General features: G+C 41.1%; 1 protein-coding gene across 1 annotated transcript in view; it reads right to left on the bottom strand.

The window, feature by feature from the left end:
• Nucleotides 1-17,172, bottom strand: part of CLVS1 (clavesin 1) — a 119,000-nt gene continuing 101,828 nt past the window's right edge. Inside the window, exons 3-5 of the mRNA XM_065399932.1 lie at nt 16,585-16,695; nt 14,732-14,967; nt 1-88 (exon numbers count right to left, since the gene is read on the bottom strand). Of these exons, the coding sequence (XP_065256004.1) occupies nt 1-88; nt 14,732-14,967; nt 16,585-16,695 (435 nt within the window). The remainder of the gene's footprint in view (nt 89-14,731; nt 14,968-16,584; nt 16,696-17,172) is intronic.

Genomic DNA, 17,172 nt, shown 5'->3' on the forward strand with positions numbered 1-17,172 from the left:
TCAGTCTAGAGCCAGTAGAAGTTGGGTGTTCTCGCTCTCACCCAGTTCCTCATGTTTCAGCGTGCCAGGTTCCACTACAGACTGAGACCTGAAAGCAAAACACACACATGCTAAGAAAGAGTAAGGCAGAAATACTAATATCTTCAACCTGCCTTAGCTTCTTCAGGATCTTGTGACCTTTGCTTTTTCTACGGTGCTCAATTGAAATGCATAAAAGTATTGGTTTTACTATATATATTTTATATAAAATCATTGGAAAACATATACTTAACAGGAATACCACTTATTACATGTCCAATTTAACTATCTAACACTTACTCATCATCATTCATGTTCTTTACTGTAAAGTAAAGGCCTGACCCTGAGAGGTTGAAAACAAATAAAAGGAAGTATTTCTTCACACAACGCACAGTAAAGCTGTGGAACTCCTTGCCAGATGATGTTGTGAAGGCCAAGACTGTATCAGGGTTCAAAAAAGAACTAGATAAATTCATGGAGGAGAGGTCCATCAATGGCTAGGGATGGTGTCCCTAGCCTCTTTTTGCCAGAAGCTGGGAATGGGCCACAGGGAAAGGATCACTTGATGATTACCTGTTCTGTTCATTCCCTCTAGGGCACCTGGCATTGGCCACTGTCGGAAGACAGGATACTGAGCTAGATGGACCATTAGTCTGACCCAGTATGGCGGTTCTTGTGAGGTGCTGAAATGAAGACAATGGGATTTGTAGGGGCTCGCTTTCTGGACAAGGCCATAAGGCCCTGATCCTGCAAACACTTTAATGGGACTACTCAGATATGTAAAATTACTCATGTGTGCCCTGTCCTTGCAGGACTGATGCCTAATTTATTCTTGCTACATACCTTGAGGTTGGCAAGAAAGAATTAACCCTGATTTACAAATATGGGAAATTGAGGTACTGAGCTTCTGTGACGAGCCCAAGGCCACAGATGGGGTCAGACCCAGGATGAGAAGAGAGGAGTCCCTGGCTCCCCATCCTGTGCTCAGATCTCTAGATCACAACCCTCTCTACCTGAAACAACTTGGCTTGCATAAACTCACTTTAAACAGCAGACCATTTTAAAGCCATCTCTCCATCCTCAAGCTGATAGTTTGTCATTCAGTGCTAAGCTTTGTGGTGTGCCTATGAGCAGTTAGAGAGGAGTGAATGAGTCAGTATTAAGGGGAGTTTAATTTGATAGTGGCAAGATTACATGCAAAAACTAAAACTGAATGCATTAAATTAACAGGAAAAAATAAAACACATTCATTTTACTGGAGCTACTTGCCTCTACCTTTGCCCGTCCTCACAATTTAAGAAGGGAAGGGCCAGTGTATTTTGTAGAATAGATATGCTGCGTAGCGCCAATAATGTTTCTTGTTATAGTGGGGGATAAGGGATTTGTCTACATGCCTCAATCATCTGTGTTTTGGGGCAGGAATTTACTTGTTGTTTGTTGGGGCAAAATCACTTGGTTTTAATATTTAAGAATAAACCAAAGGGGAAATCATTTCAAGTTTTAAAATTAAAAAAAGAGAGAAATAAAATCATAAACCACATGATAATCAGTAGGGTTTTAAAGAACAGTCTTTCCTTGATACGGTTATCCAGGATTACTGCCAGTTCATTATCTACAGTGCATGTCTCTATTTCCTAGTCCTTAATATTATGATAACCTCTGTTTGACCACTAGCTGACTCACTGCTCACCGGTTAGATACTGCTGGAGAATTGATAAGAATCATTACTTGAATACATCCTGCAGTACGGAGAACAGAGGACAAATCCTGGTGACGACTGATTGGTAAATTAGTAGTCTTCAAGTTTCTAAACCTTTTTCTTAAACCCTAAACTTTTAAATAGCACTTTTTTTTACTAGCTATTTTTTCAACTTAAAAAATCTCCAAGCAGCATCATTCTAGATTTTCTAGATCATAAGAACTAGATACTTAATATGAAGTCTTTGTATCAAATGTTTCAATGAAAATACATTTCCCCAAATATATCCACTGCATGGAGAATTCATGCATTTTAATACACAAAGATTACTGAATCCATTATGTTTGAGTTCACACAAAAATAGAGATTGGACCCAGCTCTAGTACATAAAAACACATTACACAAATGTGAAAATGATTCAACCTGAGTTCAAATAAGAACATAGTCTCTTCTTCTCTTTCTTTCTCTGTATTTATGCATTTACATGCATGTACACTACTGTAATATATCAAGAAACTGAAACCAAGAGGAAAAACAGCATTCATAGTCTATCAGTCCTTTCCTCTGCAAAGCTTGGTTTATGCCCCTAGTGGTTGCAATAAAAAAAAATCAACATTTGCAAACATACCACAGATAGTTCCTCTTCTACATATAATGGAAAAAATATCACGATTGCCAAATGCTGCCTTTCAGTGGCCGCCTCTGGACATCTCTGTTCAAGCTTTATCATCACTCCTCACTTGGGTGCCTTTGCTCTGAAAGGCTGCAGGTCTCACCACCTCTGTTGTATCCTTCCCAGGCTGCTCTTCCTCACCTTTTTTTCATGTGGGCCCATACACCTGGAACTCCCTTCTGGACCAGGTATGCTGTGCTTCATCTCCTGCCTTCCAATCTCCCTCTGTTAAACATGCTTCTCCCCTGAAGCCTTTCAACTTGTTTAATTCACCCTTCAAGCACCTGAGCATCCAGGGCACCTGGGTTTTGTTTCTCTGCTTAGATTGCAGGGTCCATATTGCCTGTTTCTTCCATGTGTCACCCACCACTGTTCATATTCGACACATAATTAACCTCCTGTGGCCCAGTGATGTGGAGAGGAAGAGACCTAAAAGCAAGGTCCTATGCAAAGTAACAAACCATTCAAATCATATTCCCTCACCCCTTTCTGCTCTGTGCAGCTAATCCTAGTGCTCTCAGCGCAGCAGGTAATCGTTTCTTTGTTTTATGAGCGCAGCCCCTTCCCTATGACTATAGCGTAAGTGAGAAGCCCCCTCCTGTGATTAACTTGATGTCGCAGAGAATGTGCGCTCTCCCTCACAGAAGCAAAGGCGCTTGGAATGTACAGTGCTCGTTGTAGCCTTAGAGGGTGACATTCACATGCACACAAAGCCTAGGTAAATGATCTACATGTGGGAGAGCTACAATGGGGTGGGAGGGAGCGAATCCCCCAATTCACTGACAGGGCACTGAGCAGCCCTGCCACCGCTACTACTAGTACAGCTCAGGGGCTGGAATAGGAGCCACAACTCATACATGTGCACATGTAATCCTGCACCCACTGGCTAGTCCTCCACTCCTTCCCCAAGCCACCTTCAGTCTGAGTTAAAATAGCCTGAATGTGTATTGAAAGATCCCTCAACATAATATACTTGTCCTCTAGATGCATCATAGTGCACTTGTTCACCACATTCAAGGCCACTGCATAAACCATGGCCAATGCCCAGCGCATTAAAATAATACAAACAGGGACCCAACCTCAACATTATCTGTGGCCCAGCTCTGTGACAGCAATAATCTGTTTTTTCTCCCCTTTGTCTTCATTAGAAGCTGCTTAGCCCCCCTCCACTAAAATAAATAATTCAGCCCTTTCTCCTGAGCTCTCTTTCTAATACTTAAATCCAGCTTAACCCAAGGGGCCGAGTACTGATTTAAAAAATCAGCACAGCTTGCCTGATCTCAATTGCACCTCTAAGCAATCACAACAAAGAACCAGCCATGCTGTTCGGATTTTCACTTTCTAAACACGGATATTTTTTTTGCTGGGAAATGAAAGTTTAGGTGTTTTGGGTGGATTTTGTTGTTGGGTTTTGCTTTTGTTTGTTTTGGTTGGTTGGTTTATGGAAGGAGTTAGGAAGAAAACAATGAAACAGCTTTTGAGTATGTTAATTCTCAGTGGGATTCAAAAGGAATTTTTCATGTACATGGGCTCCAGTAGTTACTAAAATATAGCTCCTCAGAAATGAATGTTGTCCATTTACCCCAGTGAGGATGTGGCTCGTAATGTCCTAGCTTTCACAGTGGGCAGCAATAGGGTGACCATATTTCCCAACGGGAAAATGGGACACCATGTGGGGCTAGCCCGAGCGCTCCTCCCCGTCCCCACTGCAGGGCTGGCCCTAACCGCTTGCCCAAATCCCCATACACACAAATGGGTCTGGCCCAAGCCACTCGCCCGACCTCTGCCTGTGCCCCCCCCCCCACGAGGCTGTTCACCTGAGCCCTGCCTGGCATCGTCGCTCACTCCCCACACATTCCTCACCACCCCCCCCCCCTTTTTTTTTTTTTTTTTTTTTTTTTTTACAAAAGTGGTCATTTGTCCCCTTGATTAAGTTGGCAAAAGCCAAGGGGACAAATGCCCACTTTTGCCAAAAAAGTCGGGATGGCTGAGACAGGGCTTAAAAAAGGGACTGTACTGGCCAAAACAGGACCTATGGTCACCCTAGGCAGGGTGCTCCTATTGATGTGATGATGTGAATTGGTGGAAGGTTTGCAACATGGATGTATTAGTGTTTTAAAATACATCTTGAAATATTATATTCTGTAATTACTTTACCTAATTTTAGAAAGAGGCTGTGGTCTATTACAGACTGCCTGTTTACAAGGCACTTCTGCCTGTCATAGATTATAATATTGTCTAGCTGCAAAAAAACAGTTAAATAAGCAAAATACCAATTTTATAACAGTGAAACTCACATTCTTGGCTCCTGTTTCTGGGCCTACTTCGTGTCACTAACAAATGCCTTCAATTCATAGAAAGCAATAATGTTATAGATGTGCACAAATAGATTCAACTCCGCATTTAAGGATGTATGCTCAATCTAATATTAAAACTAGGATTCACGGTAAGTTTTCTTTCTTTCTTTCTTTTTCTCAGAAATACCAAAATAGAGGAAGGTGTATTAACACTTTCTTCACAGAAATTCTGTCAATCACTCATCAAAATCGATCAATGAAATCTGACCGTGTAGGCTGCCTGATGGTGTATATAACTTGTAGCCACACCATTTAAATACCAGTTTAAGCCATTTTGATTTTAAATGTTAAGTGGGCAGTACAAAATTTTGCACTTATGATAGATGAGTTTACCTTGACTTATACCATCATTCCTGATAAAACTCAGGGACTGTTTTCCTATTGGTGTCGTGCATAAACATGATGCAACACTTAGTAAATGAAAGGCACAAATACATGGAAGTTCATAATTCCAAAATGTCTTTATTTTGTTGCCTTTAAGTGATTACCAAGTGCCAAATTCAGAAGTGATGGGTAAGGTGGTATCAGTTAATTTAGAGTCCCCTAGACCTGCTTACACCTGTTCTGTGTCCATGTCTAACTTACATGCCAAGAAGCCAGAAGATGTAAGTTAAAGTAGAATGGGGAATACTTTAGCTTGCACCTTCTAGACTCTCAGTGTGTAAGGCAGACCTGTGTAGACTCCTTCACGTGTGAGTAAAGCAGGCATAAGTAGGTCTAAGGGGGTATAATTAAATGTACATTTCTGAAGGTATCTCCTATGTCCCAGTTCACCCATGATGTAACTCCAATGCATGTGCATTTACTTGGCTCTGAAGGCCATTTTCACCATGCATGAATGGGATATTCTATTCCAACAATAGTGTATCACAGGGATAGTTCATCCTCCCTGCCAATTAATTCCTGGGCCTCACCAGTAAGATTATCATCAAGGGTGCCAACTGTGAGGTGGGTTTGGTGGTGTGGGTCTCTGCTCAGTGGGGGCAAAGGTAAACAACCACTTTCAAGTCACTACGTCCTGGGCCACATGTGAACCAATAATCTAAATAAGAAAGATGAATTATCCCTTTATCAGTCTTCTGGTCCATCCAGTCATCGTCCCCACCTCACTATATTTTAGTGATTTGGTTGCTGGTTTTCTTTTAAAGCATTTGCTGCCACAATTTACAATACCTATCACTCCTGCCTTGCAAAGCACATCTTTTGTCTCAGTGTTTTTCATACTGCAAACCACAATTGACTGACTAAGCTGAAAAATCTCTGCTGAATGCCAGCATCCCAACTCAAATGAAGGTTGTGGATGCAATACCTACCTCCCGGCTCTAGTGTCACAAGAGAGTTGGAGGATGAAAACTTTGGGCCCTTTCCATGTTCCCAGTGAAGCAAATGAAAGTTTTGCTGCCTTAACTGGATGAAGTATTCAGTCCTTCCTGTGCATTTCAGGGAAACATGAGTCACAATGGAGGAAAGGAATCCTGAATGGTTGTTAGCCTGAGCACTTTAGTCATGTATTCGTTCCCTGCCTCCTTCGATAACCTCGTTGGGATTCATGCTGCTTCTGTGGTAAGTGAACATTTTGTTCTAAACCCACAGGTGGTAGTGCCAAGTGATCCTCCACACACATTTTACTTTGTGCTGGTGACTCATTCCAATTTAATGCCATCCAAACATTAGTTGGATTTAGAAAGTATGAATCATCTTCCTGATAATATTATCTGAAGTTATTGCTAGACGTGCCAAGCTAAAATGCTAGGGCTAGTCAGAGCACTAACAAGTGACTGTTTTCTCCCTAAAACCCACTGATCTAAAATGGATGCTGGTTTACTTTGTATTTAGAAGTGAGGTCTGCTTGGGGGCAGGAGCTGGACATGCAAACTCTGGCTTTGTTCTCCAAGGATCACAGCTGCTTCCACTGAAGGAAAGTAGAAGACATCCTCCACCCCTGGAAGTTTTTCTTGTCTCAAGGTAAGCCTGTGTTGTTCACTGATTATTCACACAATAATAAAAGCCCCAGTGCCCTTTGCTCCTGCCTCTAGGATAAAACTTCACCTTCTGCAGTATATACAAAAGAAATTTCCATGGAACTTCTTTACATGATGTGATAGGAAAGAATAGTAATGCTGCTAATGCCTCATTGTCTAGGATTTTGGAGCTGTTGATGCTAAATCTCATTTAAGTATTCTTTTCTAGAAAAGCATTAAAAGTATTTATTCTTGTGGCACAGACTCACAGCATTTAGTATTCCATAAATAATATTCTACTTGAGATGTCTTGAAGCTTTTTCTTCATGGAGTCTATTTTCCTCACCTAAACCAATGAAAGATCTAAGACACTAGTGAGACTGCTTTGCAGGAGTCTAACCTGTAATCTTGTGCATGGTCTTTCAGGACCTCTGTCATCAGCAGATTGGTGGAGAGTACACAATTTATATGATGAAAGAAGCAGGGTGGGAGGGCTTACAGGGCAGGATTCATGTGTTTGAGCCAGGTGGTTCTGTCTCTATCTACAGTAGAACCTCAGAGTTACAAACACCTCGGGAATGGAGGTTGTTCATAACTCTGAGATGTATGTAACTCTGAACAAAATGTTAGGGTTGTTCTTTCAAAGGTTTACCACTGAACATTGACTTAATGCAGCTTTGAAGCTTTACTATGCAGAAGAAAGATGCTGCTCTCCATCCCAATTGGCAGCACAAATGTTTGTTCTCACAGACCGGTTAATTACACATTTAATGGGGATGGCAGGCCCATTTTAAAGGTAATTAAAAAAAAAAATCGGGTCCTAAATCTTTCCTCATAAATCAGTGTCTCGTATATATTGGAGATAGAGGGGGATTTGTATTGTATCAGTCGAGAGTACAATTATTCATCAATCAATCCTTTTTCAGAGGACCACTTAGCAACTCAGTTTTGGCTCTGGCATTTAGTAGAAATCAGGTGACTCCTCTCTTCAGCAGTCTGCAAAGTCCTTCAATCCCTATGACTCCTGCACAGAATATGGCCCTGATTCAGCAGAACACTTAAGTCTCGTTGGAATAAAAAGAGCCTTGTTGAATGGGGATTTTAAATTGAGAGGCAATATTTTTTGCCTGTTGCAGTTACTAAACCTAGCTCCCTTCTAAAACCTTCTAAGCCTAGCTCCCTCCATGCTACTCAACCTCATAGAGTTAGGGGTGGGCACAACTGAATCCAAGATTCTGAGGTTTTTGTTCAATAAAACTGTTCAGTAAATCTGAAAGTGGAAGTGCTCAGGTTTATGAGGGGCTGGGAGTGTGTGTGTGTTGAGGGGGGGGAGGGGGCAGGTGAGCTGGAGTTTAATCCCTTAGTAGAGGGTAGCATTCACTACATGTAAAATGTTCCTGTGTAAGGCCCTGAGCTTGCAAACAATTATGCATGTGTTAAATTTTATGCATGCAAGTAGTTCAATTGATTTCACTAAGTCTGTTCTCCTGTGTTCAGTTAAGCATGAGTGTCTTTGCAGGGTTGGAACCCAGGAGTATGTCTCATTCAGAGCTATATCTGAACGTACTTAAAAGCTATTCAATGACCTTAGACTTCTCTACCAAACTAACCTTGCTTAGTAGAGCAAATCCAAAGTGGAAAGAAGAGTGAATCCTCATGCTCACTTCTGAAGCTTTGAGTAATGCTCAGATATGTTCTTACTATTGAAAGAGTAAATGAAAACAAGTGGGGCGATTCACTCCTCGGTGGGGATATTCTGAAGTTGGGAAAGCCAAGAAAACCCTGCTGTTTCTCCAGCAGTTTAGCCTTAATTTTCAAATGACATCATTATGTAGGGGTATATACACAACTATGTGAGAGAACGCAAATGACTTTACATATGTATAACAGAGGGTCCTGTGGCACTTTTAAGACTAACAGAAGTATTGGAGCATAAGCTTTCGTGGGTGAATGCCCACTTCATCAGATGCAAGTGGGCATTGCGTCTGATGAAGTGGGCATTCACCCACGAAAGCTTATGCTCCAATACTTCTGTTAGTCTTGAAGGTGCCACTGGACCCCTGTTGCTTTTTACAGATTCAGACTAACACGGCTACCCCTCTGTTACTTTACATATGTGTGTGATCATTTGAATGTGATTGTTACATTCAGTCACAAACTATACAACAAGGACCAGATTACTACTCTTTTAATCCAGTTTTATACTGCTCTAACTCCATTGATTTCAGAGACAAGGTAGGGTACAAGTGAAGAAGTGGTGATTCAGCTGCCAGGAATTTAAGGCGGTTGGATCGCACTTCCGAAAGGCTTTATAAACCAACGAAAACCCACTTCTGTACCAATAACATGCTCATGACATGCTCACCTTGAAAGCCACCTTTTCCAGTCCTATGCCTCCCTTATTTAATCTTTCCTTCCTGCTACTAACAAGCCGATGTGCTGTGGCAAACATGACAGTCATGCCAAGGTTGTTTCCCCCCTACCCCCCCCTTCAGGAGTGAGAGGCTTCAAGCCTTTCAGACAGACACACTGTAACCAATCAATTAGACCACATTGTGAAACTCTATTCATTTACCTCTCACCTCCCATCTGCTCAGTTCCCTCTAATTCTCTTCCCATTTCATGAACACCTCAGGGCTGTTCATCTTCCTGTTATTTATTCCATTTGTAGAAAATAATAAGCAGGGGAAATGTTTCTGTTAAACTCTCAGCCATTAATTTTCTTATTGGCAAAGCGTGAGGGACATTTTTTCCCCCAACATGCTATGTAACCTGTCAGGGGTGGGAGAGAAAATGGTGGTTGTACTATACAGCATGTCTCCAAAACTAAACCATAATACACTTTGATTTCAATTACGACACAGAAAACAATATAGATGAAAATGTAGAAGAACATCCAAAATATTTAATAAATTTCAATTGATATTCTATTGTTTAACTGTGCAATTAAAACTGCGATTAATCGCGATTAATTTTTTTGAGTTAATCGCGTGAGCTAACTGTGATTAATCGACAGCCCTAATTTTCATGTTATGGTATTTATGTTATGTTATGATATTAGCGCTTCGGTAGTAACTAGGTGCTGACTGTGAGCCAGCATCAAATGTGCCCCATAAAAACAGAAGCATCTGCTGAAGGGGGATAGTAAGGTCACACTGGAGTTAATAACTAATAAAACAGTGAAAGACCTGACTTCCACAACCTAGCCATCAGGAGCCAGTCTGAATAAATAGGAACCCTGCACATCTCTGCCCAGAATGACCCCCTAGTTCAGGCTCAAAAATATTCTAAAACCTATTGCTTTGTTTATTATACTGGCACCAGTCATAGCTTCATAGTTATGTTGTTTTTTTCTCTTAAAGCAGGCATTCGTTGTCTTTGTTAGATATGGGAAATAGAATCTATTCTCCCCAAACATACAGCTCCTTCTCTTTGAGCACTGGAGGACTTTTCTGAGACCGTAGAAGTAAATTTGATAATTAGATTGGGTTATATTTGTCTTGAAAATGATCCTTTAAGAAACCGAATCATGAGCAGAAAATATGGAAAAAAAATCTAATGTGTATTTAAAAATCAATTTGATCTAATCTGGGGTCACAAATCCTAAAAATGCCTTAATTATAACCATGCCGGGACAGATGATCAAAGGAATTTAGGCACCTAAAGATGAAGATGGGGCCTACTGCAATTTTCAAAGTATTTAACTAGGTTAGGCACCTAACTCCTATTGATGTCAATGGTTAACCTATTGAAGTGCTTTTAAAAATCCCAATAGGCATCTAACTACATCTTTAGGCATATAAATCCTTTGAAAATGTGGTCCTTGGTCACTATAGGGCAGAGTTAAGGATGTTTTGGTGCCTACACCGTGCATTTCCACATTAGCATGTCTGGATTTCTTTTAAGTGTAACTGTAATTCTGAATTTTCTGGGTTTATAATGTTTGATTTTGGGGATAATTGCAACATCCTTGCCGTGTATTTTGCAATGCCACTGGAACACTTATAAGAGTGGGGGTGCTGAAAGCCAGCCCCTTTACCCCTGTCCACCCCAAAGCTGTGGCCAGGAGCAGGGCCGTGTCTCCGGGAGAGGGGGACTTGGACAAGCATAAGGGGGCCAAGGTTGGAGCCACAGCTGGGGGCGGGCGCGGGGCCGGCAGCTGGGACCCCGCATAAAATGAAGAACCACTAGTTCCTGCGCCTATGGTTTTTTTGCCCTTAAATCACTGCTACATGTTCTCAACCTAAACTCTGTCCTAACACAGGTTTTTTTGGCTGGGTAGTTTTGATAAATTTCATTTCTCAACAAAAAGCAACAGAGAGTCCTGTGGCACCTTATAGACTAACAGATGTGTTGGAGCATAAGCTTTCATGGGTGAATACCCACCTCGTCAGACGCACGCATTTCTCAGCAGTTTATTTCTAAGTGGCATTGGCTTTTCAGATCTGTCTTGATTGAAGGCAAGTTCCAAGGGGTGCGCTTGTGCTGACATGGGCAACAGAGAGTGGAGGAGGAGCAGTTAGCTGGCAAATTGTGTCCCAGCCTACCACAAGTCAGGGATTCCCCTTCCATCACCTTTGCCAAGGATCTAGCTCACAGAGGAAGAAGTGACCCAAGACCCAGCTGTTGATAGGCGACGGCGATATAATAGAGAGGCAGGTATTGGAAACAAAAGAGATTCACATGATAGTAAGGGCAGAATACATACTGCTGCTGAACCCAAACCCAAAGCACTCTTGGGAAAAGGGAAGATCTTCAAAGAATTACCATCTTCTGTAACATCCCCCCAATTGCTAACTCAGTCTGGAGCTTGGAGATCCTTTTGCACTCACTGCTAAGAGAAGTCCAAATAGCTATGGGCAGTCATTGCCATCTGTAACTGGTGTGGTGAGCATTCATGACCCCTGGGCTTAATTAGTTCAACCCGTTAGATCTAAACGTGAAGCTACATGCCCAGAAAAAAACTCCAACGGATACAAAATGCAGCAGCTCTTTGATTAAGCAACAAAGATCTCCATGAGAACTTCAGTCTGGTGCTCTGCTCTCCGTACTGGCTACCTATTGAATAGAGAGTCCAACTCTTAGGGCCCATTTCTTGATATTCAAAACTCATTGGCATTGGCCCTCATTAGGCAAGAGAGAACTTCTCCCTCCATAATCACGATCTCCCACAACAGCTACATTGCTCAACCAAACAGGCTTACCATCGCCGGAGGCAGAACTTTCACGGGAGCTGGACCTAGACCGGAACACTCTTCCAAAGAGAGATGACTGACCACTGTTCTCACCCATATAAACAATCTAAAACCAACATAACCACTCTTTAAGAATGAGTTGACTTTGCCATTACTATATTAATGCTAGTTTTCATGTTTTATTACCTTGCCTATTTCAAACTTCATTGAGCTGAATCTTAGTAAACAAATCAAATCTGAATGGATTTTGTTGTTGCTGCTGCTGTTCTGGCTATTGCACTCATTATCTGGAGTCATCAGTAGTTTTGCTGTGTTTTCCATCTGTTATTCAGTATTAGGGCTCTGGTATTTTTCCATGGTATGAGATAATTTCAGAGGATGGGGCTATCATTTCCCTTTGTTATGATTTTTTCTCAATGTGAGTGGTTGATTTCCGCTCAGGTCCTTAGTTGGATCAAAAGGAAACAGCAGATGTTTGCGTAAGACCCTGTTCACACTATAATATTTGCCAGGTCGTGAAACTGCTTTCAAAATCATTTTAATTCCTAGGCTCAAGAACTATTTTCTATGCTGTTTTTTAGAATGTTTTCCTCATTTACACAGACTGGCATTTGCTAAAATAAACATGAAATTGTTTACAAGAACAGATCTTGTGCAGTTTCATGGTACTGGAAAAAAAAAACTGCTGAGGATGGGGAAGGGAGGTACTGTTGTGGTCTCATTGCTAATTAGTATTCCAAAACTCAGCTCAGTTCTGCGTATCTGAAGCAGCTCATGTACCTGTTTCTTCTTCTTTGTATCTGTACCATTTGCCATCATCAGAGACTTCCTGGGGTATTTTCTTGTCTCTGGTGTTATGTAGTTTGATATGCACAGTATGTTTTTCAGGTGAGAATGCAAGGTGTATTTTACTAATCTCTCAAAGGTTCTGTTTTTCTGTCAGCTTTGTTTTAACTTCATGAAATGAAGTAAGACCATATTTCGGTTAGTTGCTCTCTGATTCCATCTCTTGGTGGTTTCTTTCGGATCTGTAGTTCTTGCCTTGTTTTCTCAATGTAAATGGTATTAAAGTCCTCAGAGGGAATGGAGCAGACATAATGTTTCACATACAGAACTTGTAGTGGGAGGTGTGTGCTCAGGTTGGCTCAAAATATTGTGAAAATCCTCCCTCCCCCCAGCTGTAGACTGTATTCTCTATTCTCTTACAAAAGCGTTCACTTACTAGTAGCCTTTATGTATTGCTCAAGTGCTGTGGTTATCACATCTGTTTCAAAGTTGCTGCAGTTTGAACTACAGTTCATTACTGCCTTTATCTATGATCAAACCATGAGGCACTACAACTACATTTTTTTTTTTTTTTTTTAAAAAGGGTGAAGGGGCTCTGTTGATTAAAATACTCTCACTATTGTGTACTTGGAAACGCATATTTTAAGTGAATATTTTGAATAGCGGAAGGGTCCTGTAATAATAATAGTTAGCATATGTTTATATCACTTTGTTTTCATTGGCCATATAACCAACTAGTGTCTTATAAATAATATACTTTAGTTCAACCGCATTCCTGGGTGAAATCTCATAGCATGTTTTATGCAGGAGACTGGACTAGAAGAAATCATAATCATTCCTTTCAGCCTTCAAATCTATGATTCTGTTCGGATCATCCTTTCTTTTGTTCCTTTGAAAATAGTATGACGACTAAAAGTGTCAGATATTTTTTTAAGCCACTCTCTAAGCATACAACAGGTGTTGGTCATCTGATAAAATCTAAACAAAATCATGCCTTGAGTTAAAAGAGACAAGATTTTATGATGCCTGTGGAGAAGGAGAGCTTTTCTGAGAGGAGAAAAAGAGAGCGATTAAATTATTTTAATAGGGGGGGAAATCATTTGTATTGCATGAAAAAGGGAGATTTAAGATCAAAAATCACTTACTCCTAAAAAAAAAAAAAAAAAAAAAAAAAAAAAAAAACTGACGACAATCATAACGTTTTGTTCAGAGTGAGGAACATTTCAGAGTTACGAACAAGCTCTATTCCTGAGCTGTTCGTAACTCTGAGATTCTATTGTAGCTACACCAGTATAGGTCTGTGTAGTATAGACCAGACCTCAGAGTGTGGTGTCATCCAGCACAGGCCCTACAATGACACTCAGAAATCCACAAACCTCACTATTCTGTACTGGGTCCCCCTCCAGTCAATTAGTGCAAATTAGTGAGCTTTGTGTATTTAAAAACTATCATTTTAAGTTTTGGAAGCACTAAACACAGATCTAAAAGTAAAAGGTCTTCCTGTAGGCTTCAGAGACCAGCTTTACTAGCTGAACAGATAATGGGTAGTGATTGCATAGACACCTAAAGGAGACTCTTCATTTTTTAGAGGGCTACGGTGCTTGTTATATACCAACTACCAGTAGTACATTAAAGGGAGCTAAAATCTATCATTGACAAGTGTGGTCAGCATGTACCAAAGCAACAGCTGTGAATGTAAAACAGCACAGAAATAATCCTGTATATTATGCCATGGAAATGGCATTCCATTGTGATTTTTTTCATTGAATACAATGTAAAGGGTCTCATTAATTTCAAGTTGTTTTTCTTCACAATCATTCATAATCAGAGAAGTAATTACAGTACTGCTGCGACACTTGCCTTTTACTGCCACATCGTAATCACGCTTCAGGCTAAAGTGCCCCTTACTTTCAGCTTCAGCAAAATGAGCTCCTGCCTCTTATTAAATTGGGTTAGTCCAACCATTAGACTGGTGCTGACTAAATACATAACCTATAATGTGAAACAACAGGACAGAATTTGCACTCATGGCCAGTTCTCACCTTGTCATGTGTTTTGGTGAGCACCCCCTCTCTAGGTTGGAGGATGAGTGCTTCACGTGCATCGCGTTGTAGGAAGTGTGAGTGTATTCGTTTTCATCACTGTAGTCAGGACCAAGTAATGTCCGAGCCCAAGTTCCCATGTCATAAGGAGGAAGTGTACCTCCAAATTCAGAGGGCAGGCATTCCGGGTGTATTAGCTGGTGAAGGCTGTTCAGATTGTTACCATGGAGAAAGATCTGAAACAAAACAAAAGCACAGTCAGTTCCTTATTTCACAAAGCATTATAATTTAGAGCAGTGAATTTGCTCTGCAATTTATGGGTGGGTCTTTTCAAAAGCACTCAGCATTAGATTAACTCTGCTCCCATTGAAGTCAACGCTGAAAATATGATACTAGAGATGTTCCCTGCCATTGCAATAAGGTGTATATATATAAAATCAGGGAAAGGGTGGGTTGTGGAATTATTTTTGAGGGAAGGGAGGAAAGATTCTTGGAAGAAGTGTGTTCTAAAGAAGGCTCTGAAGAAGAGGGATATGGTTCTGTTATTGGATGCCACAAGAGAGAGAGCATGAAGAAGAGAGTGAGAGAAGATGATAAAGGGATCGGAAAGGTGAGAGGTCTGTAAGAGAGCTAAGGGAGCAAGAGGAGACAAGATCAGAGATATAAACTAGAACAAGATCATGAAGACCTTTAACATAAAGGCAGTGAGCTGGAACTGGTACAGTAGCAATTAAACCTGGAACCCAGCTCAGTGACAGAATCACTGTCTATTTCAGATAGGCACCAAAATCTAGACCTATTTATTTTCAGAGTTCAGAAAATACTCAGTAGTTTTGGTGTGCAAGGGGTCATGTGCGAACATTTTCCTCAGTTTGGATCCACATTTGGATTCACATTCTCTCCTGTCAAGTGAGTTGTTTTGGGTTCAAACAAAACATGGCATTTTAACTGACTTTTCATCAAAATTGCACAAATTGCTAATTTTGTGCTGTTTCAACACATTTATAAACTGACCCAAGTCTATGTCCCTGAACAATTTTCTTTCAACTTATCCTCAGTTTCTGAATTTGTAACAAAACACTGAACCACACAAAGCTTCTAGTAATTTAGGGTTTTATTTGAACACTCTGCCGAGCTCCAGTTATCCTTCTGCTCTTTAATGCAGACATGTTTTCACACTGAAGGACTCCTCAGCCTGTTCAAGACTCCTCAGATGGAGCCCAGGCCAGATTTTGGTGCCTTTCTGAGATCCATTTTAGTGACTATGGACTTCAGGATAAAAATGGGCAAGGACAGTGAGGTCCAATAATCCAGGTACATCTCTGCAGCAAAGACCTGCTTCTTCTCCTGATGTGTGAGCTGATATAGAGAAGTGGAAGTTTTGTGGACACCAGTGGGAATTAAGAAAGGCAACCTGCTGAAGAAGCAAAACTGGCAAGTTCCTTGGAGTTGATAGTACCTCACTGGGCAGAGATCTAGCCCTATGGGAGCTTCTTCATATGGGTGGCTTCAATGGGAGACTGTACCTGTCCCTCCACTATCACAGCTCAGTAAATACTTCCTCTGTCCATAGGCATGCCTTGTCCATTGTATGACAGGATAGTGCCTGTTCTTTGTAAGTAATCAAAGGTTCTGTGGTCCCTGACTTGGATTCTGAAAATAACCTATTTCTGCTGAATTATTGATTAAATCTAGGCTAATTGCAAACTCCAGCTGAGGCTTCAGTCATAGCTGCAGTTCTCAGAGGCCCATTCAAAAAAACACAGAGAAAAAAGAATAAAGCAAAGAAAGTAGGGAACTATTCAAGCTAATTCGGGTCTGAAGCTTCACAGGTATTCTCCCCCTCTAATTACCCTTTTCCTTGTCTTGTCTTTGAGGAATGGTTTGATTAGCGTGTACAGGGCATGGATGTACCAGGGCTGGTTGACAAAATGGACTCCTCCAAAGCGAGCAGGAAAGCTGTCCTGTAGAGAAGAAAGAAATGGAAGGCAATTAACAGATGCACCAAATTAGTCAGGCAGCCAGCAGGACTAAAGTCAAAGGAACAAGTTTGCATCTTACCATCTGATGCACCATTTAATCAGTAGTCGGCTTGTGGTGGGGAGATGGGTAGTGCAGGAGGACTAAGAAACACATGTTTTAAGGAGCCACTATCCCATTTCCCTCTGTGCAGTTACACCTTGGTTTCTAGTGCTTAAAAAAAGCGGATATCAAGAGCTCTGCCCAAATTTCTTCTGATTCCACTCCAGCATACCATACTGTGCCAAGAAGGGAAATGCAGCCTGGGTGATGAACACAGCTTGTTTCCTGAACATCACTTGAGGGGACTAATTTTAATTCCTTATTGTGTTACATAACTGAACTGCAAATTCCCACTCCTGTTCCGACACACAGCTCACTTTTTCACCCTTTCTGCTGCCCTTGCCCCTCCCCCCTTTCTC

This window comes from Emys orbicularis, chromosome 2 (genome assembly GCF_028017835.1).
Source record: "Emys orbicularis isolate rEmyOrb1 chromosome 2, rEmyOrb1.hap1, whole genome shotgun sequence".
Lineage (NCBI taxonomy): Eukaryota > Metazoa > Chordata > Testudines > Emydidae > Emys > Emys orbicularis.